Raw genomic sequence first — 25,072 nt, forward strand, 5'->3', positions numbered from 1 at the left:
CTGAATGGTAAACTAATAACACTTTTAATTTATAATCGCCAGAGGCATTTGATCCAAAGAGTAACGTTAAATGGTCTTTGGCTGCTTTGAACCCAGCAGCTGATTTTTCTTCAATAGAAATGAAACTTTTTGTTGGTAGCCGTTTCCAGAACAAACCGCTTTCGTCAACATTGAACACCAAATTTGGAAAATTTTGACGTTCAATTATTTCCTTTAGTTTTTCTGGAAACTTATTTGCAGCTTCTCCTGTTAATTTTACACTATGAATCCTGGCCCGTTTTTTAAATTTCTCGAACCAACCACGAGAAGCCCCAAAGGTTTCTGTAATTTCTTCGGTTTGTTTAGATTTCAGGTGATTAAACTGGAATATTTTTTTTTATGTTAAATGGGGATTGAAATTTCCGACTTCGTTATATCGAAGCTTTGTTAGCAGAGGTAACGTTAACCGAGGTATGCCTGTATATATATATATATATAGTAATATTAATCTTCTTATCTTAATAAAACATGTTCAGTATTTTTAGTAGAATGGACTTTCTATGATATCTAATGACAATTTTTTCAGAAATCAATATTTTTGTGAAAGTTTGTTTGAAATTTACTATATTATCATTTTAGTGAAATTTGGATTACATTTTCATTCCAGAACCTGTACCATCTGTTGTGAGTTTTTATGCTTGATATTTTAGTTTTAAATAACCCATCTGATCTGTTTAGCTATGGCAGGATATTTTGGTATTTGGAATTGGATGATTAATATATATATCATATGTTTGCTCATATTTATCCATTTTATATGTTAGAATACTTTATTGTATATTATTATTTATAGTAATTATTACATTTTTAGACTCTTTTCCGTCTGTCAAGGACTCTTCTTCTTCCCATTGGCGCTGCAGTTATTTTTATGATAATATTTCAAGTAAGTTTGATTCTCTACTGATCCTCTACAGAAAGTTTGGTTTATTAGAGTATTATGATTTGTTAAAATGCATTTTATTTAAGAATAATTCAGTTGTTATTTAATCTATTGCTTAACTTTTTTTTTTTTTTAATTTTGAATTATGTTTAACTAAAGTATACTGACTTTTCTGCTTGCTTGCATTTGTGAAAAACTTTTATATTACTTCTCTCATCATGACTGAACACTTGATGTGGACCCTAACCTCTTTACTCATAGGTCATTAGCCTTCATTTTTTATTGCCAACATATTTATTGGGGATTATTAAAATTTTAAAAATGTTCACTGATGTCAAATGAGAACTAGCATGGACAGTGTTCATAAATTTTATATGAAATGTGATAATTTCAAATTTTTGATAGATTCCATATCTCCTGACAGGTTAATGGGTTAATCGATATTAATGGAATCTATATGAGATCTAATGATAATTTTTCAGAAATGAATACTTTTAAATACATGACTGGTGTTGATGAATGCATATGTGGAATGTAATTTTAGTCTGACATAAGTACAATAATAACCCTTACAGCAAATGATGTACAGGGGGGGTTTTTTGGAGGATGCAGATTTTTCCAGTACACAAGACAATGATGCCCTCCGTCCGCACTGACAGTAGATGGCATGATGTTACTCAATAACATTTTGCTTGGTCAACTCTAATGATAGTATAAGTGCAGAAATATTGTAAGTGATGCCTACTTTAAGCAAAAATGATGGCAGTTACCTTTGTTATTAAGAGAATTAATGCCTACTTACCTTTGTCAAAGGAGATATAGAAAGTGGTGGTTATCTATTCTTATGCACTCCGTTTGCCCTCCATAAAGATATTGTCTGCATGGAGTTGCAAAAACTACAGTCACCTGGAAAAGCTATTGTAGTCAGGAGGCATTATTGTGCATCAATCTTGTAGCATTTCTCTTTGTATCCTCTTATTTGCTGAAGTTGACCACGTGAAAATGCTGGCAATCCATGTGCCACTTGCCAACCAGTCCACTGCTTCTGTGCACAGTCCCTCAAAAATCCTTCCTGGACATACTTTATTTAACTAAAAATGTCTCATTTGAAGAGTAAATAGGAGTTATTTGAAATGTCATAAATTTAATCCTTAAGAAGGTAAGTAGACTATGGCATCCTGAAGTGAATCATACTTCCTTAGGGATCACAATGATGACACAAATAAAATCCTGTTACAACTGACTAAACACCACAATAAATAAAAATGGATTAATCTCTAATAATAAATATATCATTGAAAACTATAAATAAATAGTACTAAATATCCTCAGCAAAAAAAAAAAAAAAAAAAAAAAAAGCTACTCATACTAAAAGTGTCAAATGCCTTTCAGTGAAAAATAGGCCATTCATTTGATGCCCTGAAGTGTCATATATTTGTCTCATATAGCTGTCATCAAGAAATACTATGACAAAAGTGTATGATTTTCCACCAATACATTTCCTTGCTTTACCACCCAACAGTGAAAAGGCCAGTTGATATGTCATTTTCATCATTTTACAAAAAAACTTTCATTCAATATTTAATGTCCTATCTTTAGCATGGGTGGGAAGGAGATGGATTATCATGCACAAAAGGCCAAATGTATTTGATATCATCTGAACCTGAATCCCCGCTACTGAACAAAGTTGTTTCCATCTCTTATGCCTCCAGTTAAGACCTGAAAGTAATATTTTTTCTAACATTGTTTATTTTTTACTCTTGTGCTTAGTTAATGGTATTCTTCATGAATTAGATACATCAAGTTTGCTCTATAAGTTACACCATAATATTACAAATAACTATACTTTATTCTGCAAAGAATTCACATTACAAAAATATGCTTTACATTTTAGCAGTTGAGGGCCACAACTTGTTGATTGTAAATAATAAAATAGTTGAAAAATATACAGTGAATAGCAAAAGCTTTTGCTATTTATTTTATGTATTTTTAAATCTTTACTTATCCAGCTTTATACGTGGTTTTATACTGAGTAGTCAGTTTATTAGGTACACCTGTCTAGTTGTGAGTCTCTCCTTTAGCCCTCAAAACAGCCTGGATTCATAATGACATGGACACCACAAGGTGTCAAAAATTTGCTACAGGGATGGTAGCCCACATCAACTCAATTGTTTTCCACAGTTGTTGCAAACTGGATGGTTGCGAATCTCTATTCTGAAGAACTCATTCCACCTCACCCCACAGGTGCTCAGTTAGATTGAGATCTGGTGATTGGGGATGCCACCACAGTAGGCTGTGGCCATATGATATGTGGCTAAATATAAACATAAATAGCAACACTTAAAATAAAATGTCTGGAATGAGTTCTTTACAGTTTCTGCCCAGAAACGAGCCACTTCAATAGCATTCTCTGTTGCCCCCAAGAGGGCAGGGGGCAGCTGATAAGATGTTTTTTGTTTGTTCAGCTCCACATTCATGCAAAGTTGAAATTTGGGGTTGGATACCCCATTTTTCAGGTTGTCCCTGGATCTACCAACGTTAGTTCTAAGACAGTTGAGTTACTGCCAAACTTTCCATCCGTACAGATGTCTTGGGGTAATTTTTCTTGTGGGCCATCCAATCTTGAGTTTATTCACTTCTGGCTCTCCATTTGACAATGCAGGGCAAGGATGGTGTATTAAGCAATTCATTTGTTGTTGCAAGAAATTCTCTTCTTGATTTCAGTCTTTGAACAGAAGGTTGTTGTTTGAACTCTGGGTGTAGTGAATTCTGCATCACCTTTTGTAGTTCGGTGGCTTGCCTGTATCTCCCTTCTCACATCTGGTGGGGCAGTACCAGCAAGGGTGTATAGCTTCTCGACTAGATTAACCTTTAAGCAGCCAGTTGTCAGATAGCAACTGTCATTCAGTGGTACATTTACCTTTTTTGCATATGTGGAGTGGTACTAGACTGGGCTGGCATATTCGGCAGCTGAATAGCATAATGCCAAGGCAGTTCTTAAGGTATTAGGCTGTGCGCCCCCCTCCCCATTTAGAATTTGTTTTTTTTTTAGAAGATTGTTCATGTTTGTTCACCTTCTATTTAATGTTTTCACAGGGTTTCTTTGCCATATTCTGGTCCTGTCAACACAACAGCAGGAACTATCTTTTTACAGGCCTCCCCTGTCCAGTTGTGGTGTTCCACTGTAACCATACTTTCTTGTTTTTTTTTGGTGGAAGAAGTGAAACCCAGTTTGGTTATTGGCTACAATACCTACCCCATCTGTGATAAGGTACAATGAGTTGTGCATTATGAAATTCCTCTTTACCACTGTTGACCTCAGTTGTTATTTGACTGCCCTATATCCTTTTTGTTACCCTGCACAAGTCTTGTCAGCTTCAGTTATCCTTTTGCATCAAGCCATTTCCAATCACATGATCGCCATTGGCTGGATGTTATTTGGTTATTGTACCAATCTCACTACACCTTAGATACAGTTGTACATGAAAACCCCAGTAGGGTTACAGTTTCTGAGATACTCATACTGGTGCCAACTACCATTGTATGTTAAAATCATTTCAGTCTTTTCTCTCTTCCCCATTCTACTGAATTGCATGCCATATGCATGCATTTCAGTAGGTATATTTCCACTTCATGAAAAGGGTAAGTGTACCTAATTCAGTGGTCACTTAGCATATAATTTTACTGTTTTATTTCATTTTATTCATTCTTTTATTTTGTTCAGTCTTTTTACCAATTTTATATGAAATTTTTTGTTCAGCCACTGTCAAGAAGAATTTGATTGTGGATTCCCAACTTCGTAAGCTTTTTTTCACATTTCTGTTCAATTCATTCACAGTTGTTTGTTCTTACTGAATGAACAGTTCAGTTCTGTTTAATAGGTTTGAATATTCGGTGTTAAAGGTTTATCCTCTTCTGATTGTTTCACCAGTCCCTTTAATATTTGGAACCACATTGGCATTTTTATAGTCTATCCATTATTATTAAAATAATTTCAATAATTTTTCTAATTAAACTTAATAGGTATACATTATTTCTTAATTATTGGTTATCTTTTCCAGTTCAATTGTATCGTAATTTATCAGCTCCAAATATTAATAATTGGATTACTTCTTTGGTTGTGTTTCTGTTTCTTAAGTGGTTTGATTGACAGTTAATACAGTTATTGATGGTTTTAATTTTATTTCAAGAATCTCTACATTTATTTGCATTTTTTTTTTTTGTTTTTTTTTTTTTTTTTTTTTTTTGCTAAATAACAGATTAGTTGCTTTTCTTTGATTAACAGTATTTGTACATTAGTTCATTAATTTCTTTTAATGAAACTAAATGAATTTTTCAGCTTATATTCAAGAAAAATAAAAAGAAGATATGTTCAAATGAAGATGCAGTAGTAAGTATTTACATGCTTGTAATAGTGTTTTCTCAATTTATATTAACTTTTAGTAATTAAAAATTTTAACCAAATGGTTCAGTACCTTTATTGAAAGTTACAATAAATCAGTTCATTACCTTTGATTTATTCCATGGTCTGTAAAATTCACAAACTTTCCTAAACATCTGTATTATGAATAACCTAAAACTAATACTGTTAATTATTAGTAAGAGGAGTGCCATGGAGAAAACCTCAAGTGAATTGAAACCATATGCCATGATTTGTCATTCTGTAACACAGCTTTCCAACATTCCAAGGGCTAATTAAGTAAGATTGTGATGTTTGGTTTGTGCGCTACAATTCATTTGCAAAATCTGGTTCCATGAAGCTCCCTATGTATTATCCTATTACCATCATTTCCTGTGGTCCCCCTCAAATCCTAGTTGATAGTTTCAGTAACTGGTGGGATCTGTGGTCTATTCAAATGTTTCTTGGCTGTGACAGTATCCTGAACATTTCTGTTTGGTTACATCAATCACCATTGATGTAGGGCATTTTGGCATTGCTGCATTGGCAGGAGCTGATTGATTACATGAAGATTCCCCGTTGGAAGTTTCTAAACTCAATATCTCGACCCATCTACTATATTTCATTGATCTGTAATTCTAATGTGGATAGTGAGTATGGTTTCATCATTTTTCTCAAATCTCAGAGACATCTAAATAGTTTTATGTTTACTGAAGGTTAGAATAAAAAGTTTATCATACAATAAACTGTGTCATGCTTGCTGTTTGCCTGTCTTTAATTTTTGCACTTGCATGTTTTAAACACCATGTATCAACTTTTATAAGAGTGCTTTATATTATCAACTGTTTTTCCAGTTTTTAAAGTATAGGGACAATTTGAAATTACAACTTCTACCTTAGAAAGATTTTTTGAAGTATATATGCAAGATAAAATGAAAAATTATGAAGGCAAAAGGTGGAAATAATTTAAATCGGGTGCATTTCTGTATTAAATTGGATTTAAAGGATGATTCAATTTCCAGTTTATCAGATTTTTTTTTTTTTTTTTTTTGTTGCTTAATTTTTTTCTTATTTTATTCCTTTCAGGTGGTATATAACTTATTTCAGCTTGCTGCCTTTACAGTGATGGCTGTCTTAGTAATGAGACTGAAACTGTTTTTTACTCCTCATCTCTGTTTGATTACATCTCTTCTGTTATCTAGAAAAGTAAGCCTTAAATTTCATTCTGTCATCTTAATGTAAGTTTTTTTTATAAGATATGCTATTAAAAATACATATGCACTACATTTAGCTGACAAAAAAAATATTTTATTCAGTACTTGTTAATTATCCTTCAGCCAGAATACAACTGGTTGGCACTGCTTTGATAATGATGTCACTGCTAGAAACTGTCACTTATCTTGTCCCTCTGCTAGCATAAGTTACAAACAAGTTTAACTTAACCTCACCTAACCAGTGTATAACTAGAGTGGCAACTATTGGTGGAAGAATAATTAACAAGTATCCTTTATTCTAATACTGCTCTATAGAATAATGCAAATGTCTGAATATATATCGCGAATATGTTCAGGTTTTTCCGTATTCAGAACCTAAGTCACAACTGGTTGTTTTCGCTTAAAGATAAGATATTTGTATTTAAAAACCACTGGTTTTAGTAACCCATCCTTCTTGTTTGTGATGAAGTTCTTACAAGCTCTTCCTTGAAGCCTGCATAAATGTTTTGATGTTTTCAGGAAAGTGGACATGGTTCTAATTAGCAAGCATGTAGAGGAAGAAATGCATGTATTTAGTCTGCTCTTAAGCTTAATGCATCCTCAATTTCAAACTTGAGATTGAAAATTAAGATAGGTCAGTATTTCTGAATATTACTATGGCTGGTGCAGCAAACGCCTTGTGCTTCCTTGCACCATATGGCCAATACCAATACTAAACAGTGTTACTGATATGCAATCCTTTAAATTATTTGTACTGTCTACTTCACAACGTCAAGGTGGATGTTTATCCACCAATGAATTATTCTGTGACTTAAGATAAATTTCTACACATCTCTTCTTCAATCATCCTTTTTCAATTTAAATTTATTTCCCTGTGTGTGCTTTTGTTATCTAAAAAACAGTAAAATCCCACAGCATTCAGTTTACTCAACTCCTTTAAAGCCTTGAACACTTCAGTCAGGCCATCCTGCAGATGCGTAATTTCCAAGTGCTGCAGTTTACAGATTCCCAGAAATTTCAGTTGTTCATGATAAGAATATTCTTTTGTGTACTCAGTTAATGTTGCTTTTCTATTCACTCTTTCCAACTGCCCCTATATCCTTACTGAAATGAGGTTTCCAAATCTGTATGCAGTATTAAAGGTGTAGCCTAACCATTGTTTCTTACAATGGTAGAATTGCTCCTGCTGGCAAAGTTCCCATATATTACTGACAGAATCCCATGAGTTGGTCTTTGCAACCTATCTACATTGCTCAAAGAACTTCATGTCTAACTATACAATTATCCTAACTCTGTTATCATTATCATATCAATAACACATGTTTTGGTGCTACCCAAAGAGTATGTTATTCTGGGATTTCTTCTACCCAAATATAGTACATTGTGTTTATCAGTTTTAAACCTCACTTGCTACTTTTCAGCCAATCTGCTTAATTTTTCTAGGTCTGCTTGAATTATCATTTACTGATTAATATCATTAAGCATCTTTCCCACCTTAGTATCATTAGCAAAGTTAGACATCAAACTTGAAACATCAGTATCATTAATTAATATTAAAAATTGTAAGGGGGATTAAAAGGTGTTATAATGTTGTCTTTACAAACTAGTGTATTTAGGTACCTGGTTTACACCATAAGATTAATGCAGTTAGAAATGTGCTCCTTAATGATGGTTATACAGGTTTATTAATTAAGAAAACAAGAAATTTAAAATAAAGACAATGAAAGAAATATTAAATCAGTTTCTGACAATGATTATTTAATCAACGTAACTGTTTCCTATGTAAAAGTGAGTTTCATACAAATAAAACATTGATTTGAAATTCGAAGCCATTGAAGCCATTTGATGCAGTACATTTACAGAAAATATGGAAGCTTAAGAAAAAGAAATGTGGCATAGCACATTAGCTCTATATTCCTATGGTGATATTTATATACATAAACAAAAACTAAAAACCACTGTAGTTAATGAACTGATAATTTTTAAACTACCTCTTAGAAACAGGCTGGTTGACATTCATTAATAGTTTCACTGATTGCATCGACAGAGAAATCATAGTCTTACTAAATTAATAAACACATATACAAAGCATTAAGTTATCATTAGTAGAGACATATGATGCAAGAAATCAAACTTTTATAGCATCAGCCAAATAAAAAAAAAAAAACTCCCATTTCACCCACCCATTCATCCAAAAGCTTGTCTAGTTCTGCCTTGAACTTATTTCAGTTGTCAACCTCCACTACAACAAATGGAAGTTTGTTCCAACTATCAACCACCTGCTGGCTAAAAGAAAATTTCCACACATCTATTCTACAATTCTCTTTCCTCAATTTGAATTTGTCCTCTCAGGTGAGTAATCTGAGCAAGAGGAAGAATTCCATCAGTATTGAGCATGCTCAAACCATTCAAAGCCTTATACACCTCAAGGCACCTCCGTAGCCAGGTGGGAAGGAGCAGCAGTGCTCCTTCCCTCCTTCGTAGCACACGCTTCTTGATTAGACCGGGGTTCGAGCCCGTCACCACCAAATACGGAGGATGCGGAAAGGTCAGGGAATGACCACCGCATATCCCGGAGCAATATGGCCTTAGTTGCTAATGCTCCTAAAAACCAAATAACAAATAAATAACAAATAACCGTAGCCAGGTAGGAAGGAGCAGCAGTGCATAGCACACGCTTCTTGATTAGACCGGGTTCGAACCCGTCCTCCCCAAATATGGAGGATGCGGAAAGGTCAGGGAATGACCACTGCATATCCCGGAGCAATATGGCCTTAGTTGCTAATGCTCCTAAAAAAAACCAAATAACAACAATATACACCTCAATCAGATTACCTTGCAGGTGCCTAGTCTCTAGACACCACAATTTGCAGAGCTTAAGCTTTTCTTGGTAACAGCAATGATTTGTTCCATACACCAATCTCACTGCCCTTCTCTGAACTTGTTCCAGCGGCTCTACATCCTTTCTAAAATGAGGCCTCCAGATCTGTATGCAGTACACAAGGTGTGGCCTAATTATTGCTTTATACACAAGAAAGCAATCACCTCCTTATCCCTGCTAGCAAAATTCTTGTATATCATTGACAAGACTCCATGAGCTACTCTTGCAGCCTGTCTGCACTATTCAGAGAATTTCATATCTGACTGCACAATTACTCCCAGGTCCTTTTTATTCTCCACTACCCTGAGTGTAGTACCACACAGTTGGTATGTTACTCTGGGGTTATTGCTACTCATATGCAGTACTTTACATTTGTCAAATGTTAAACTTCAGTTACCATCTATCAACCCATCTGCTCAACTTTTCTAGGTCCTGTTGCAGTAGTGTACTGTCATTAACAACTGTGCCAACCTTCGTAGCATCTGCAAACTTGGACATTAACCCTGATATACTCTCATCAATATCATTGATAAATACAGAAAACAACAATGATGATGAGAGTATATCAACAAAATCAATAATAAATACAGAAAACAATAATGGGCTCAAACTAAACCCTGGGGGATCCCACTAATAACATTAGTCCACGAAGCACAGTGTCGATTGATTACCACTCTCTTTTTCCTGCCACTCAGCCATCCCTTTATCCATAGCAACAACTTGCCCTTAATGTGGCACCTCCATAGCCAGGTGGGCAGGAGCAGCAGTGCATAGCATACGCTTCTTGATTAGATCGGGGTTCGAGCCCGTGCCCACCAAATACGGAGGATGCGGAAAGGTCAGGGAATGACCACCCCATATCCCCGGAGCAATATGGCCTTAGTTGCTAATGCTCCTAAAAACCAAATAACAAATAACAAACAAGCCCTTAATGCCATCCTGCTCCAATTTGTACAGTAGTCTTCCATGTGCAACAGTATCAAACGCTTTCCTGAAATCCAAGTTCAGTAAGTCCCTGACTTACATAAGCCCGAGTTACTTAACTTCGGACTTATGTAAATTTTTTCCACTCTTTTTTTTTTTTTTTTTTTAATTGTAAAATCTTTCTATAAATTAAAAAAGTTTTCCTCCTAGTGATATTTATTTGAGCCAATGGGAGAAGAGGGAAAGGCAATTACTTCACCTATTTGAGCCATAACATTCACCCCGTGCATGTGGTTCACTGTCTAATACATGACCATGCCTGGCTTCATTTCATGTTTCATTCTAATGTTAGCTGATGAAGGGACCTGATATAGTTTGTATATTTGTAAATAGTTAGTATGTTGTAAATATTTGTATAGTTTGTAAATATTTTATAGTCTTGCTCTTTCGGATGCAACAATATTGCTCATGCATTACACAGGTCATTTCCTGATTAGATATCTATCAGTGCATTTTGACAGATGTGTCTGGAATCTGTGACGTTTGATTTGTTAATTGTACATACTGACATAGTAATTAACACCATGCCACGACCTAGATTGGCAATCACAAATTCTGAGAGAAAAAGACGCCATCATGAATCTTCACAGAAATATAGAGAGAAACATGCCTTAAGGTTACAAAGTAATCATAGAATAAGTTCAATGCTGATGGAGCAAGTGGAAAATCAATGCTGCAGGAAGTGGTAGCTAATGTGGATGAAAAACAGGCCGAAACTCAGTGAACTGTTAAACGGCTCAGACATAACATAAGATCAGATGATCCTGATAATGAAGAAACCGCTGAAGTATCATATTGCGATTTAGGCGATATGGTAGATGAATGTCAACATTGCATCGGATTATCTTTTCATGGCTAACTCAGAAGAGCCGCACATCCGTGTTGTCACAGAGGGAAGGTAGGTTTACTCACAGCAGATACCTATCCAGACGCTTTAAAGACTGTTGTTTGACAACATGGAAAAAGGAGACACTTCTGAGAAAACGTTCAAGTCTACAGCAATCTTTATGCCTTTATCTTCTAATGCCAAAAACACGGACTTTCAAAGTGGTGGCAGCTCTTATACGATGCGATTGCAAGGAGGTGCCATTGTGAAAGGAACAACGATTTAATGTCCGTTAGAGACTTTCCACAATTCGACCACATCTGCATTTATGCTAACGGACAAGCGTTGATGGAACGAGCTAAAAGAGTAAAAAGGACTGGTGTAGACTCAAACATTTTCTCGTTCAAGTCTACAACAGCAGGGGTTGGCAAGCAAAGCGAGCAGAGGACAGAGTCCCTTAGTTGAAAACATTTTTAAAAAATTAAAAGTAAATAAACAGTCAATAATGCTGAATATGGGATGCACAAATTGCACAAATGAGATACGGAGCAAGTGCTTAAAAAATAGGAATGAAGAGAAGATTCTGAAAATTAACACTGATATACTCTGTAAATTTCAGTGAAGGGGACAACTCATTTCACCATAATAATATAAAAACGCACAGAATTCCAGCTATTGGTATTATCACAAACGCAATCAGATAGTTTACTACCCATTTATTATAAGATTGCCCTAATAGAAAAGCCGAATAAGCTGGAAAGTGAAAATTGTTTTTGTTTGATGGTAGTGACTTCCAGAAATGTGCTTTAGTAAAATGTGAGGTCGTGTGAGGTGATAATTGTGTGTTTCCACCTTATCCCCTGTGAAGGTCGAAATTACAGAAAATTTCATTTTGACTGTTATCATGGTGCTGACCAAGAGAATAAGTGACAGCGGTACTAGTAAATCAACCAAGAAAAGGAAAGCAATCGATTTGGATCAGAAAATTAAAATAATAAGGATGTATGAAAATAGTCAAACATTAACAAGTGTCACACGGAATTTAGAATTTACTTCCACTACTGTTGGAGGATGTTCCCTTGGCTACAAGGATTGGTATGTACTTTCAGCATGACAGAGCTCCTGCACATTATACCCATCTGATGATACAATATCTAAATAATAAAGATGTATGAAAATGGTCAAACATTAACAAGTGTCACACGGAATTTAGAATTTACTTCCACTACTGTTGGAGGATGTTCCCTTGGCTACAAGGATTGGTATGTACTTTCAGCATGACAGAGCTCCTGCACATTATTGTTGTTCTTTGAAGAACAACACGCATGTCGTAGGTGGGATTTTGAAACATTTATTGTAAACTGTAAAAAATTTGTCAATTATTTGTGTTTTGTATCATTCAAAAAATCAATAAATACAAACAATAAGTCATTTATCGTTCTTTAATCTATAATGGCTTTGTGTACGCCAGGTTCAAACAGCTGTATATCCATATCCATTGAGAATTGGACATGTTTATATGAACTTTTTTACTCAGAATAATCAATACTATAATGTCACAAAATATTTACTATTCCTCCTGAATCACCCTATATAACTATTATATATAAATAATTAAAATAAACTAATTAATTGGAAAATATATAACTACTTTCCTTCATTCTTCTAGGGATATTATGTGGTTTTTCTTAATTTTGGCATATCAGGGATATAGTAGGAATATTTTTATTAGTCATTCCGTAAAACTCAACTTAGGTAAGAACCTATGTCGGGAACTTACTTGTACGTAATATCAGAATTATATTTTGCATCCGGTTCCTTTCTGACCACATCATATAATCCAATAAAATTTGTCATACAAGACATCCCCTTAACAAACCCATGCTGTGTCTGAACTAGAACTGCAATCTTGTCTAGATGATTCTGCAGTGCTTCTGTAAATAATGGTTTCATTATTTTCCTCGGAACAGAAGTTAAACTTACAGACCTATTAGTTTAATTACTCGTGTCACCCTAAGATCTCCCCTTTGTGAATTGGGGATACGTTTGCACATCTCCAGTCCGTAGGGACTTCCCAAGTCCAAGGATGCTCTCATAATTAGAGCTTAGTGTTTGCTTAGTTCCTTTGCCACCTCCTTTAATAGAACTGGATAGATCCCATCAACCCCAGGTGTTTTTCTTATGTTCAACTTCAACATTTCTTCCCTACTTTGCTCTGTTATTGAATGTTAAAAATCATTTAGCTCCCTGCTAGAGTTTGATAAGCTTCTGGCCTCTACTTCCCTACAGGCTTTGTGTGAATGTAGTTGCAAAATACTCCATTCAGTTTGTCAGCTACCTCAGCAGGATCATCAACAATCGAACTATCTTTATCAAGTGGACCAGCGTTGTTCATCCTTTTCCTTCTAGAGTTTACATAAGTAAAGAAGTCTTAGCTGTTTTTTCTTTGCATCCTTTTCCAAAGATTTCTCATAATCTGCCTTTTCTTGCTTAACCTCCTTTGTGACTTGATTACAGACTAGCTTATATCTACCATAGGCTTCTGTGTCACACTTAATTTATATATATCCCATGCATTTTTCTTCTCTGCTACTAGTCTCATTAGTTCATCTAACATCCATTTAGCCTCTTTAAACATTGAACAGTATTTCTTAGTTGGAACAAAAAGCCTAGTAGCTTCCAAAATTGCTTCCTTGAATGCTTCCCATTTAGAAGTTGCTGTTGGTAACATCATCAGTTGGTCCCACTGTATAGAATTTAAAAAATGTCTGAGACAATTTTAGTCACCTTTTCGAAAGCAAAAACTCTTCCCTTTACCCCTGATGGTAGTTACATCTTTAAGTAAATCCCACATCAGTGCACTGTGATCACTGCCACCTAGTGGTTCCTTTATCTGCAGATTCTTAATGCATGAAGAATCTCTGCTGATAATCAGATCCACAGTATTACTCCCTCTGGTTCCCTCTTGCACATGTTGCTGTAGAAAACAGTCATCCAGTAAATCCAAAGAAGTCTTGCTAGCGTGTGAGTGACCAATCCACAAGTTCCAGTCAATACAGGAACTCCCCGACTTACACAAGGATTGTGTTCACAGTAGACCACAGTAGTCACCTTTCTAAAAGCAAAAACCCCTCCCTTTAACCCTGATGGCAGGTAAATCATCTTTGAGTAAATCCCATGTCTGCAAACTGTGATCACTGCCATCTAGTGGTTCCTTTATACTCTTGTAATACTCTTGAGCTGATTATCAGCAGTGATTCTTCATGCATTAAAGATCTGCAGATAAACTGCAGATCCTTAATGCATGAAGAATCACTGCTGATAATCAGATCAAGAGTATTACTCCCTCTAGTTGCCTCTCAAACATGCTGCTGTAGAAAACAATCATCTAATAAATCATCCAAAATTGCTGTGATGTTAAACAAATACCTACCAATTGGTACATATGTTCAATTAATAACCTATCAAGTATAATAAATGTTATTTATGAGAGCAATTAAAACAGTTTATCATATTTTATGGTAGATTTCATATAGGCTTTTCATCATTCTTGTTGCTGTTATTTTTATTTCTTTCCGAATTTTCCCCCATTTTTTAAATGATTTTTGCTATTTTTTTTTTATTTTTATAATATCATTTTTGAATAATTTCATTGTAATATTGGGAAACCAGGACAAAATAAGAAAAAAATTAATATTTAAAAGGATTTTAATGCAAATTTTTAATTTTTATGAATTTTCAAAATTTCACAAAGAAACTTACTCCCACCAAGCCAGCTGCTAGTGAAAAACTCACTGCTCAGGACAAAGGCATTATCAGAGACCTATATCAGAGTAATATACACTGTCAACATATCACAAGCTCGAGTCTTTAGACCAGAAAAATGTGCAACCCATTTTTAATTGTTGCACTGGTATATCGGCTATGATGAAAGTCTACCATAAATTTCTAAACTCCTCAGGCCATGGTGGCTGTACCAAATAAATGGAAATTTGTTTGCACACTCTGATAGTAGTAGTGGCATGTGATGCAAGAAAGCAAGTGTATGAGCTTATGCAGTATTAGCCAAAAAAAAAAAAAATCACACCATTCCCTCCAAATGCCTGTCCAGTTCCTCCTTAATTTATTTAACCTATCAACTTCCACGACAGATGAAAGTTTGTTCCAGCAATTAACCACCCGCTGGCTAAAGGCAAATTTCCGCACATCTATTCTACATCTGTCTTTTCTTAATTTGAATTTATGCCCCCTTAGGTTCATAATCTGAACAAGTGGAAGGATCCCATCAGAATTCAGCGTGCTCAACCCAATCAAGGCCTTATACACCTCAATCAGATCACCACGCAGGTGCCTAGTCTCCAGCCACTGCAATTTGCAGAACTTAAGCCTCTCTTGGTAAGAGGATCTCTTCATTCCCCTTACCAATCTTGTTGCCCTTCTCTGTACACGCTCAAGCAAATCTACATCCTTCCTGATATGAGGCCTCCAGACCTGTACGCAGTACTCAAGGCGTGGCCTGATCATTGCCTTATACAGAGGGACAATCAGCTCCTTTTCCCTGATAGCAAAATTCAACTTCAGTTGCCACTTCTTAGCCCATCTCCCCAAATTATCTAGATCCTGTTGCAGTAGCACACTGCCATTACTGTCATTAACAACCCTGTCAACCTTTGTATCATCTGCAAACTTCGACACTAAGCCTGATATACCTTCATCAATATCATTGATAAATATACAAAACAACAGAGGACGCAACACCGAACCCTGTGGAACTCCACTAATAACATTAGTCCACGAAGAGCAGCACCCATTAATTACCACCCTCTGTCTTCTCCCACTCAACCATCCTTTTATCCATTGTCGGAACTTACCCTTAATACCATTCTGCTCAAATTTGTACAATAATCTTCCATAAGCAACAGTGTCAAAAGCTTTCCTGAAATCCAAATATATGATATCAAAATTATTTTTTGCATCCAGTTCCTTTGAAACTTGAAAGAATAGAGATGCTTGAAACTTCTAATAAAAATAGGGAAATTTTAGCAGCCAGTTTTATTAGCTTATGACAAATTATTTATTGCAAAGGTTACACATTTGATTATTCCATGATTACAATATCAAATTTTAATTCGAGATCATGAAATCTTTTGGAAATTTTTTTGTAATAGCATGCATGTTTCAACAAATAAAATGAATAAATGTTAATTGTTTATTCTGCATTTATTTTTAATTGATATTTGTTTTAAAGTAACATATAAGGTCTTCAGTATTTCAGTTGGATTCGATCTATAGAGATTCATTATGCCACTGCAGTTGCTTTGGTAGGTCTAATGGCTATTCAAGGTATTCAGAATATTAAGCATCAAAGAAGTATTATGGGTGAATACAGCAATCCACCACTTGAAGAACTCATCATGTGGGTTAATTCTACCACTTCACCAGGTAATTTTTATACCTTAATGGTTTAATGCTGTAGTATTAATATTAAAATAACAGATTGATGCTGGGAAGTAAAGCATAGCAACTACAGAAACTCCCCGACTTACATAAGGGTTGCGTTTCACGGAACGCTACTTAAGTCAGGGAATTTCGGCCATGCTTGTACAGCACTCACAACTGTGCTCGCTGAATTGATCGAATCAAAAAAGAAATGTTCAATGAACGTGTAAATAAAATTATTTATTGTATTTATTCAATTTTTTTTCTCGTGCACAGGAAAAATTACAAAAGCCTGCAATTTAAAAAAATTTCAAAATTATAAAATTACAAAAAAAGAGAGGAGACAGGCATAACATCAGTAAGTTTTACCTCTCAAGCATCATTACCAGAATCAACGTCTTCAGCTAATAAGTACGCCGTTACGGAGGTTGAGGGCTGTGGAGATTTAGAAGGGGTCGGCCGCTCAACCTTACAAAAGAACATATTAATGGATGACTGCACGGTGGCTTTTTACTTTTCATCATAGATTTCTTTGTGGCAAGCAAGCATATCATTCACCCTCTGTTAACTTTTAAGAATCGTTCGCTGTCAGGATCCATCTTCTCAAACCTCACCATTGTCGATGCAATTTCATGAAATACCATTGCCATCTCTCTCAGGTGATGAAGCGACTTGGCTCCTCATTTGGTTCATCTTGAGCTCTGTCAGCATTTTCTTCTTTCACTTTCGCTGCCTGCAAGTCAATAACTCTTTCGTTAGATAATTCCTTCTCTTCTTCCTCTATTAACTCCTCCACATCTTTGGCATCAATCTCCAACTGAAGTAGCTCTGCAACGTTTACAATCTGATCTATAACCTTTTCATATGATTCGTCTTTTACAAATCCTTCAAAGTCTTTTACATACCATGGGCATTTTTTCTTCCATGTGCCATTTAAACAACTTTTAGTAATTTTTGCCCAGTCCTTATTAATGTTTAAGATGGCATGGTAAATATTGTAAGATTTCCAAAAGTCTCTTAACGTAAAATTTTTCTCATCGTCTACTGCAGACAATGCCTGAGTAAATGTTGTGCCTAAATAGTATGCTTTTAAATTCGAAGTAACACCCTGATCCATAGGTTGGATGAGTGCAGTCGTGTTTGGCGGTAGAAATATGACTCTCATGTTCAAATTGAAATCATCTAGATGCGTAGGATGTCCAGGAACATTACCTTATAGAAGCAAAATCGTCATTGTTTTTACAATATTTTTCAACCTCGGTAATGAAGCAGTATTTAAACCAAATCCTTAAAGAGAGATATTGTTATGCATGCTCTGATTCGATCGGAAATGCACGGGTAGGGTGGCTTTATTGATGTCCTTAAATGCACAAGGATTTCCAGAATGGTGCCACAAGCAGTGGTTTTAATCTGTAATCTCCCACTGCATTAGCCTCAAGCAAGAGCGTGGCCCTATCTTTTGATGCACATGGAAGACTGCTGAACAAATTGGAGCATTGTGGTATTGGAGGCAAATTGCTGCTATGGATAAAGGGCTGGTTGAGTGGGAGAAGACAGAATGGTAATCAATGGTTACTACAATGAATCAATGAATTGTGGACTAATTTTATTAGTGGAGTCCCTCAGGGTTCAGTGTTGAGTCCATTGTTGTTTTCTGTATTTATAAATGATATTGATGATGGTATATCAAGCTTAATGCCCAAGTTTGCAGACGATACGAAGGTTAGCAGGGTTGTTAAGGACATTAATCACAGTTCGCTGCTGCAACAGGATCTAGAAATGTTGAGTATCTGGGCTGAGAGGTGGCAAATGAAGTTTAACATTGACAAATGTAAAGTACTACATATGGGGAGCAGTAACCTCAGAGTGACGTATCAACCCTGTGGTACTACACTGACAGTGGTAGAGAACGAAAAGGACCTGGGGGTAATTGTGCAGGCAGATATGAAGTTTTCTGAGCAATGCAGAGGGTCTGCAAGAGTAGCTCATAGTGTCTTGTCAGTGATATACAGGAAATATTTCTTGCAGGGATAAGGAGGTAATTATCCCTTTGTATAAGGCAATGGTCAGGCCACACCTTGAGTACTGTATACAGGTCTGGAGGCCTCATTTGAAGAAGGATGTAGAGCTGCTGGAACGAGTACAGAGAAGGGCAACAAGATAAGTGAATAGAACAAAGGGTTGCTCTTACGAAGAAAGGCTTAAGTTTTGCAAATTACAGTGTCTGGAGAGTAGGCACCTGCGAGGTGATCTGATTGAGGTGTACAGAGCCTTTAATGGATTAAGCATGCTTAATGCTGATGGGATGCTTCTTCTTGCTCAGAATAATCACCTGAGTGGGCATAAATTGAAATTGAGGAAAGACAGATGTAGGATAGATGTGCGGAAGTTTGCCTTTAGCCTGCTGGTAGTTTGCTTGTTGAACAGACTTCCATTCCTTGATGTGGAAATTGATAGCCTAAATAAATTTGAGGCTGAGCTGGACAGGTATTTGGAAAGAATGGTGGGGTGAAATGGGAGCGGGGTTTTTTTTTGGCTGATACTGTATAAGCTTGCTTTCTTGCATCATACTAATGCTAATGCATACTATTAATATTAATGGTAAGCCATTATTACTAATATGCTAGATTTCATAATGCAGTCATTAATCCAGAAACATTATAGTAACAGACAAGTGAATCATGAGAAAAAAATAAATTTAATTCCTTCTCATGGTGCCATAAGAAATTTAAGTCTCTTGTGACAAAATATGTTTGGCTTGGAGCCTTGATTCCAAGGTCTCTACAGAATCTCTGGAAAAGAATTTTGGTCTTCCAAAATTCTTTTCCAGACCTATAACTTATTGATTATTACAGATCATACAGACTGCACTTTGAGACACCTTAAAGCAAGATTGAGGAGTATAAAAATGATATTAAGTATGGCCACATAGCATCATCAGATGCAGCATCAAACTGCATATGTCTTGTTCAACACATTAACTTCAGTATCAGGGTCTTCAGTTTGGACAAATACCAGCAATGCAAGTAATAAATAGTAGTAGTAATGCCAAATGAATATAAGAAAGCAAGCTTATATATAGCATTGGCAAAAAAAAAAAAAAAAACCCTACACAGATCACACATCCATGCCCTCCAAGAATTTGTCTAGATCTTCCTTAAATTTATTCACCCATTCACTTCCACAACAACAGACAGAAGTCTGTTCCTGCAACTATCCTTCTTCAGCTTGAATTTACACCACTCATGTATGTAATCTCAGGAAATGAAACAATATCATTCATATTCAGCTTACTCAATCCACTCAAGACTTTAAACACCTCAATCAGATGTCCCCATGGTGCCTAGTCTCGAGATGTTGCAATTTGTAAAACAAACCTCTATGTAAGGCACCCTTTTATTCCCTTCACCAACCTGGTTGCCCTTCTCTGCACCGGTTCCAGCAAGATCTACATCATTCCTAAAAGTGAGGCCTCTAGACCCGTATACAGTATCCAAGATGCAACCTAAGCATGGCCTTATACAGAATGATAATCAAAGTATCCTTGCTAGCAAAGTTTCTGTACAACATTAACAAAATCCCACGAGCTGTTCTAGCACTACTTAGAGAATTTCATGTCTGAAATTTACCCAGGGTCTTTTTCATTTTCCACTACCATGAGTGTAGTATCACACAGTTGATAAGTTACTGTGGGGTTTTTGCTACCCATATGCACTACTGTGCTTTTGTAATTAAACTAAAACTGCTATTTCTCAGCCCATCTACCCAATTTTCCTGGATCTTGTTGCAGTAGTTCACCATGATGACTGTCATTAATCACTCTGTCAATCTTTGTATCATCTGCAAACTTGGACATTAAGCCTGATATACCTTTTGTACCTAATATACCTGATATACCTTTAGGGTTGAATTTGAAAGTGTCTGCAATTCTGCCCAGACACGATAGGAGGGAATATACGATAAGAGCCTTGTCGATCAATTCGGCCCTGGAAAGATTGTGCAAGGCTCAAGGGATAGAATTTTTTTCAGCCTGGTCTGTACTTGCTAACAGGAGAGATTGCTTCTACAGGGATGGGATACACTTAAATAGAAAGGGTGCAAGAATATTTGTTGATGCTATCGAGGCAGTGTTAGGTGGGTCGGAAAACTGATAGCTTGTGGGGCTAAAAGGACTAATAGTTTAACAGTAGCCGTAGGCAGAGGTTAAGGTAATTCTTGCACCTTCATGATGGTGGGACTGTTAGTAATCCTGGGTATAACCTCCATGCACAAGTACATGGTGGGTGACCACCCAGGTGTGAACTAACGTAAGCAGGGGTAGAGGTGTGGTGCCCACACCACATGGAGGAATGCCGCCCCTCTGTGTTACCAGCAGTACTAGGTGGTAGATGACTCTCATCAACTAGTGAAATACCACCACTTTGCTTATTGGAGGCTTGAAGTAGTGGAACCTATGTTTAGTCTCTAGAGCTAAGTTCCGGTTAACCCTTCCCTATCTCTTCCATCATGCAGTATGATTGACGACTTTTGAGGTTATGATGAACGTCGTGGCCAGATCCAATATTCCTTACATTTCGAGTGTACAGCTCTAAAACGGTGTTCGCAGGCCGGCCGCTAGTTAGTACACTGGACCGAACCTATTGGTAACTCTCTAGGAGGCTTCCAGATCAGCTAGTGTATAATCTTGCTACCTCTACTCTGCCAGATAGTGACTGGAGGGAATCCGAGTAGTGCGTATGCGGGGGGGCATTGTCGAGGCCACGTTATGTCAATGATCTGGGTATATTCTTACCACGTGTACACCATATCCAAAAATTTCATTACTTCATACAGCATGTCCCACCCACTTTTTCTTACTATTGAATACACCATGAATTGTCAAACTAATAGAGCAAGCTTATCCGCGAAAAGGTCTAAACCTCCCAAGCACTTCCTAATTAATTTCACAAATATACGTGGTCTCAATTCTAATCTCAACGATGTCCATTTCCACTTGCAGTCTGCCAAATCACGTGTACTTTTTCTGACAGAATCTCAGTTATCGGTTGAATCAACTACTGCTCATCTCAGATGCCCAAATTATTCGCTGTATGATTCCTTTCGCCTCAAAGGTGGTACTTGTGCATATGTCTGTTCTGATATTCCCTGTCAGAGACTTGACAATTTGGAATCTCCTCTCTTTGATCTTCTCTGGCTTAAAATCTCTCTACCTCATTGTGTCAAATTAATCTTTTGTCTCTACCATTCTCCCAACTCCACTAATCACTTGGAGCTCTTTGCCTTCCTCTCTTTGCAACTTGGCTTTCTCCACTCCAACTCTCCTAACAGTGAGGTAATTTTCCTTGGTGATTTTAATGTTCACAACTCCAGCTGGCTTCCGTTTTCTAGTCACACCGACCCAGAAGGTCGAGATGCTGAGGCTTTTGCAATTAATAATGACGTAGCATAGATTGTTCATTTACTTACAAGAATACCAGACAGTCCTAATCATACAGCCAATACGCTTGATCTTTTTCTCACAAACAACCCTTCTAAGTACACGGTTGAAGTGAGAAGTCCTTTAGGCACTTCAGATCACAACTTGGTGATTGTCTCTTTTCCAATGGAGCCTTTATCTCAGATATTCCCAACCTCATGTTGTTTGGCATTACAAGAATGCAAAATGGGATGACCTGCGAGACTTGTTTTCTTCTTTTCCTTGGTCGGATTACGGTTTCAAAATTTCTGAAGTCAACGTTTGCTCAGATCGTGTCAGTGAAATTATTCTTGCAGGAATGGAATCCTTTATCCCACATTCCACTTTAAAATCTCGTCCTTTATCTAAACCTTGGTTTAGATAAAGGACGTAATTGGCTTGTTTCTAATTCTTCAGTTTCATTTTCTGCCTACACCAAAGCTTGCAACAATTGTAAAGCAGTTATTAATCAGTCCAAACTAGAGTTTGAACAGGCTAAGAGTAGAAAACTTGCTTGTTGCCCTAATGGTAGCCGAGCATTCTGGTCTCTTGCCAAAGCTATTGGCCACAATGTTTGCCCATCTCTGCTCCCACCTCTGTCCAAACCAGATGGTTCTCTTGTCACTTCAGCCAAGGATAAAACTGACCTGCTAGCATCCCATTTTTCTTCCAGCTCATGTATTAATGATCTTGGTAAAACGCCTCCTACCATTCCCAACACGCTTCATTCAATGCCTCCTGTGGTCTTCCGTCAAAAGGATATCAGAAGGATTTTGATGAATCTTGATGCTAAGAGAGCTCCAGGTCCTAATGGTATTTCTCCACTTGTTCTCAAAACCTGCACTCCTGAACTTACTCCTATTCTTTGCTGCCTTTTTTCACTTTCTTATTCCAAAGGTGTTTTTTCCTTCTGCTTGGAAATTTGCTCATATCCAGCCAGTTCCTAAAAAGGGTGACAAATCCCTCCCATCCAATTATCGTCCCATTGCAATTACTTCTACTCTTTCTAAGGTAATGGAGAAATCAATTAACCGCCAACTCTTAAACTACCTAGAAACCTTCCGTCTGATCAATGATCACCAGTATGGATTCCGTTATTGTCGATCCACTGGTGATATTCTGGCGTATGTTACCCATTTATGGACTAATTCGATGGAAAGATTCGGTGAAACACAAGTAGTTGCTCTTGACATCTCAAAGGCTTTTGATTGTGTTTGGCATAAAGGTCTTCTAAACAAGCTTCCATCTTATGGTTTGCCAACTGTTTTTAGTAATTGGTTATCCAGTTTTCTCTCTGATTGCTCACTGAGGGTGATGGTAGATGGCTCTCTGTCTTATAGCTTCTCCACTAATGCTGGTGTCCCCCAAGGTTCAGTTCTTTCCCCCACTCTTTTCCTCTTGTATATTAATGACCTTCTTCCATTGACTGGAAATCCTATCCATAGTTTTGCCGATGATAGCACATTGCATTCCACTTTCCATTTTGAGAAACCTTGTCCTGCTCAATCAGCTTCAACTTCTCGAAAATCTGCTACCAGTTCCTTAAATGCCGATCTTCAGGTAATTCTCCAGTGGGGCAAAGGCAACTTAGTTGATTTCAACCTTTCTAAAACTCAGTCTTGTCTTATATCTCACAAAAAAGGATTCTTCTGCTCCTATGCTTATCTTTAGTGACACTCCGATTTCTAGGCAAAATGATATGTCTCTTTTGGGGATTACCCTGACTTCTAATCTCTCTTGGCACAAGCACATTACAAATATTGCTTCCTCTGCATCTAAAAAACTTGGTTTTCTCTTTCGCTCTTGGCGTTACTTTTCTTCCAAACAGCTGCTCACTCTGCATAAATCGCAAATCCGCCCTGCCATGGAATATTGTTCCCACATCTAGGGTGGTGCCCCCAAAACCTCTCTCAGGCTTCTTGATTCCATTCAGAACAGGGCAGTTAGGTTAATTAATGATTCATCTCTAACAGAGTCTCTCCACTCGCTTTCTCATAGACGTACTGTTTCTGCTGCATGTCTCTTCTACAGATACTTCCATGGGCACTGTTCTTCTGAATTGGCTTCTATAATTCCCACTCTCTCTTTCAAAACAGTCCGAACACGTGTCACCACCAGCCAACATCCATTTACTGTCCAACTTCAAACTCACAGAACCAACTTTTCATCTTCCTCGTTTATTCATTCAACTGCCGTTTTCTGGAACAACCTTCCTTCATACGTATTTCCTGAAAATTACAATCTACAAAAGTTCAAGTCCAGTGTCAATACATATCTTCTTTCGTCTTCTCAACCTCCAACCAAAGCATGGTACTAAGTACTATAGGTTCTAATAATACCTCTCGTGTTTGGGGTTCACATAAAAAAAAAAAAAAAAAAAAAAAAAAACACTTCCACTTTTTTCTTTGCAACCTGCCAATGTTTTTTGTGGCAAACATTTCCTGTAGAGACCGGTTTCTTCAGCATTGTATATTTGGTTACCTATAAGATTATTGTCATTAACATGCTTCTCAAATGTCACTGTATTCTTTAGCCACCTCTGTGTCAAAAGACATTCTTTCACATTGTCTAATTTTCTAATTCCGTGCCTTATCTGAAATTTAGTTATCCATCAATAAGTAAGAGCAATTGTTGTATCAATGCCCATTTTTTTATTTAAATTATTTTGCTTTGACAATAATCATTGACCCTGATATAGCCATACCTTCTGATCATTTTAATGAAACCACTCATGCAGCATTTTATCTAAGTTTTCTAATTTTGGCTTGTGTAAACTTTTCTATCAGCTGTCTTATTGTTAAGTTCTGAGTATGCAATAAATTCTAAAAGTTCTGAATATGCAATAAATTCTAAATTCTAATACAATGTTATATTCTTCCATTAATCCACTCCTACTTATGCCCCGTTCTATATATTTTCTTTATTATATCAACTTTGTCACTATGCTTTAACGTTG

The 25,072-nt window shown here is 36.6% G+C and overlaps 1 protein-coding gene across 1 annotated transcript in view; it reads left to right on the forward strand.

The window, feature by feature from the left end:
• The window catches only part of LOC150090513 (protein C-mannosyl-transferase DPY19L1), a 272,499-nt gene that overhangs the window by 215,514 nt on the left and 31,913 nt on the right, over window positions 1-25,072 (forward strand). Inside the window, exons 15-18 of the mRNA XM_090378261.1 lie at window positions 851-922; window positions 5,259-5,309; window positions 6,404-6,523; window positions 16,490-16,664. Coding sequence (XP_090234387.1) covers window positions 851-922; window positions 5,259-5,309; window positions 6,404-6,523; window positions 16,490-16,664 — 418 coding nt within the window. The remainder of the gene's footprint in view (window positions 1-850; window positions 923-5,258; window positions 5,310-6,403; window positions 6,524-16,489; window positions 16,665-25,072) is intronic.

Source organism: Mastigoproctus giganteus, chromosome 1 (assembly GCF_048544385.1).
Source record: "Mastigoproctus giganteus isolate SK-2022 chromosome 1, ASM4854438v1, whole genome shotgun sequence".
NCBI lineage: Eukaryota > Metazoa > Arthropoda > Arachnida > Uropygi > Thelyphonidae > Mastigoproctus > Mastigoproctus giganteus.